Source organism: Phalaenopsis equestris, unplaced genomic scaffold (genome assembly GCF_001263595.1).
Source record: "Phalaenopsis equestris unplaced genomic scaffold, ASM126359v1 Scaffold000873, whole genome shotgun sequence".
NCBI lineage: Eukaryota > Viridiplantae > Streptophyta > Magnoliopsida > Asparagales > Orchidaceae > Phalaenopsis > Phalaenopsis equestris.
This window is the reverse complement of record NW_018165313.1, coordinates 1,932,126-1,936,167: the sequence shown is the minus strand read 5'-3', so window position 1 is coordinate 1,936,167 and position 4,042 is coordinate 1,932,126. Positions and strand designations below refer to the sequence as shown.

Genomic DNA, 4,042 nt, shown 5'->3' with positions numbered 1-4,042 from the left:
CTCAAAAATAGGTATAAAAATGTGTACGTAAAGACTATATATTTTAGGTGTATCAGGGTTGAAATAAGATAAAATTATTTATTTATTATGTAGTTGAATATAGTTTAAAATAAAATAAGATTGTTATAAAGGTTATTTTTATTAATTTCAGAATTATTTTTAAAAATAATTATTATTTAAAAAAGGATAAATATTTACATTCAAAATCGTTTTAAATGGTTAAACTTCTTAATAATGTTATCTACACGAGACGAGGAGAACAAAAGATTGATACATATATATAATATCTTGTTTTATTTATTTTTTTAAATATTTTTTAAATCAATGATTATTATTAAATATAATATCTTGTTTTATCGGTGATAGACCATCAACAAATTTCTATCATCCAACATGAATATTGGGGCATCATATTGATCTCAAGATAATCTTTAGAGCAAGAAAAGTTCAAAATTCATTTAAGAGTCATACAGAACTTTGATTTCAACAAACTTACAATCAAACTGACCAGAAACGAGACAGACTCAAGGATATCAAAATCGATCCAATCCAAGCTTAAACCACTTTTGGAAGCTTTTTAGGTTTATGTAGAAAGTCAAGTGGATATCTAATCAAGTGAGCTTATGATCGAATCGATTGTCTCGACAAGATGAATCCAACAAGCCCACAAATAGCTCAATTTTGACATTTTTAAGGCATTCAAATGTCCATCAAACGACGTCTGATTGAGGGAAGTCTTCAAACCTATCAGATCAAATGGTTCATTTTATTACATTGATTGCATCCAGAGCTCTATACATAATCAAGGTGTTTCGGGGGGGGGGGGGGGGGGAAGCTTGAGGCTTGAGAAAGAAATTGAAACTTTGAGAAGAAACTGAAGTCTAACACCACTCTTGCCGCTATCGACCACCGTCTACCTTTGTGGATTACCGTCAATCACCGTCGACCACCACCGACCGAACGTCGTCAATCACTATTATTCTCCGCCAGTCGACGTTTGTAACTTGGGAAAGCTAGTAACCAATTCTTGTATGTGGGATAAATAGTTGTAATTCTAATCATCTTTTTATAGAGAAACTCTTCAACTGGGTCAAATCCCATAATTTTTTTAATTTTCGGGTTTCCATGTAAAAACTTATGGTTTCATTATAAGTTACTTTCTCTTTTCTGAATGTGTATCATGCTTAGACGATAATCTGTCACTCTACTGCTACGAATTTTCTAGCACGTAACAATCAAAAAAAATTTTATTTGATTCCAAAAAAAAAAAATTTGGCTTGGAGCGCCGGACGGCTTGCACAAGAAGACAAAGCTAGCTTATTTATACACCATATTAGAAATAATAAAATCAGCACAAAAAGAAAAAAAAAATGATTGTCATCATCCTTTCCATTCTCTTCTTCTCCGTACCCCCCCTCTCATCTCTCTTTCCCACCCATGCCGATCGCCGCCGCCCTCCGCTTCCTCCAGGGCCAAAAGGCTGGCCTTTGGTCGGCAACCTCCTCCAACTGGGCACCAAGGTACACCAAGCTCTTCAGCACCTATCAAATTCTCATGGTTCTGCCGGCCTCCTTCGTCTCCGCTTAGGCACTGTCGATGTCATCGTCATATCCTCCGCCTCCGCGGCCGCCAAGTGCTTTCGCAGCAACGACACCAAACTCAGCAGCCGCCCCCCGAATTCGATGGGCAGACACATTACCTACAACTTCCAGGACCTCGCAGGACATCATAATGGCGCCCTACGGGCCGCGGTGGCGGATGCTCAGGAAGATCTGCGCCACGCATCTATTCTCAACTAAGGTCCTGGATAGCTTCCAGCACGTGCGAGAAGACGAATTGGCGACGCTCGTTCGCGACGTGGCTTCAGGGAGGGATGCGGTGATTGATGTGGGAGCGGTGGTCAACACGTGTGCAACAAATGCTCTGGCACGTGAGTTAGTTGGACGGCGGGTGATCGTCGGAGGCGAGGAGGCGGCCAAGTTCAAGGAAATGGCCGCAGAGATATCGAGGCTGGCCGGAGAATTCAATATCGGCGATTTTGTGCCTGGGATCGACTGGCTTGACCTTCAGGCATGCCTTCCACTCCTCACTACAATCAAACTTCTAATTGTTTGCACGCACAGACTGAAATAATCTGTTATTTACATTTAAGACCACCTGTCCTACTAAAAATTATTCCATACGGACTGCCCGATCCAGATCTAGGGTCAGGATGTATTTCAGTGGGCCCCACCTAATTTTTTTTTTTAAATTCAAATATATCCTGACCGTAGATCACCGTGATCTACGGTCATAATTGAACACCGCATGCAGAGATGCATCCGATTTCCGTATGCAATAATTTCTCTCTGTGCCACTGTAATATAAACACCAATTCTTGGTAAAGTTTATAGTTAAGAATTGAGAAATTAGTACCCTCATTTCTTATGTATGGGTTTCAGGGTTTGAACAGAAAGATGAAGAAAACTCGTGAAAGATTTGGGGAGTTCTTAGAAAAAATAATTGATGATCACCGTTCGAAAGGCTTCAATCACACTAAAGATTTTCTAAGTGTGCTTATTGAGATGCACGATAGTGCAAATGAGGAGCTCGACGATATCAACATCAAAGCATTGCTCCAGGTTCTCTTTCTCTTAATTATTTTTTTTTAATTTGTTTTCTTAAAATTTTTTTACAATTATATCATTTTTAGTTCCTTAGTGTTATTTATTTTTTTATTTTGGGTTTTTGTAGGATATGTTCATTGCGGGAACTGAAACTACATCGATTACAGTAGAATGGATATTAGCGGAGCTCATTCGTCAACCAAAGATCCTTGCTCGAGCCCAACAAGAGCTAGACTCCGTCGTCGGGCGCAATCGATTTATATCTGAGTCGGATCTATCAAAATTTCCTTTCCTCCATTCCATTGTCAAGGAAACCTTGCGGCTGCATCCCGCGCTCCCTCTTGCTCTCCCCCGCATGACGATTGAAGATTTTGAGATCGATGGCTATCTCATTCCCAAAGGCATTACCGTACTTATTAATCTTTGGGCTATTGGTCGTGATCCCGCCGCTTGGCCAGATGAACCCTGCGAATTCAAACCTGATCGATTTGGCTCGAGTTCGCTGCATGCAAATGTTGACGTCAAGGGAAACGACTTCGAGTTGATACCCTTCGGCATTGGGCGAAGAATGTGTGCCGGGATAAATCTTGGACTTCGAATGGTTCATCTCACAACAGCCATTTTGTTACATTCTTTTGATTGGACATTGCCAGAAGGTAATATGGCTCAAATGTTGGACATGGAGGAGAGATTTGGGGGGACTATGCCCAAGGCAAAGCCACTTATGGCTAAAGCAATGCCAAGACTCGCACCTAATACTTATCTTTAATTTTTTTATTCCATGTAATCTTAATTTTGCATGAAATAATTTCGCCTAAAGAATGACCTATCAAATAAAATTGTGTAATGTTGATTTATTTGTCTTCCATTTTTTTTAAGGTCTATATAAATTAATTGAACGTGTTGCAATTTAGTTTGAATGTTCAATTTTTATTTATGTTACACTATAAAAATAATGATCTTTTATGACGGCCAAATTTCGTCAGTTATAATGAGAAAAATCGTTGTTTTTGATGTTTCTAACAATTTATCTGCAGTTTTAAGCTTGTAGGTAAAACTCTTGTAAGACTCCTGTCGGTAATTTCAAAAACGACTAATATTCCAACAACAAAAAATTACAGACGCAACCGATAAATTAATCTCGTATTTTCTTTTAGAAAATCCAAGTCGTCAATTTCCAATTCTCGTATTTTCTTTTAGAAAATTCAAGTCGTCAATTTCCATTGGTTCATAGAACCGAACGTTACTCGACGGTTATAACAACTGTTTACATGTTGAAAATGACTCACCTGTCGGTTTTTTGACGTAGGCAAACCATTAGTAATGTGTCGCTTATGCTTCAGTTTTTATGACTGACGGATTAACTGTCAAAAAAATGCCGCGTCTGTTGTTTTTCTATTATGCACTCAAGCCGTCGGTTACGTGTCAATAAATAT

General features: G+C 38.8%; 1 protein-coding gene across 1 annotated transcript; it reads left to right on the top strand.

Annotated features, from left to right (window-relative positions):
- The first annotated feature begins 1,370 nt into the window (after positions 1-1,370).
- Positions 1,371-3,375, top strand: LOC110031953 (flavonoid 3'-monooxygenase-like). The gene is given in 4 exon segments (XM_020735406.1): positions 1,371-1,727; positions 1,729-2,070; positions 2,442-2,621; positions 2,734-3,375. Coding segments are annotated over 4 exon segments (1,521 nt in total).
- The last annotated feature ends 667 nt before the right edge of the window (positions 3,376-4,042 follow it).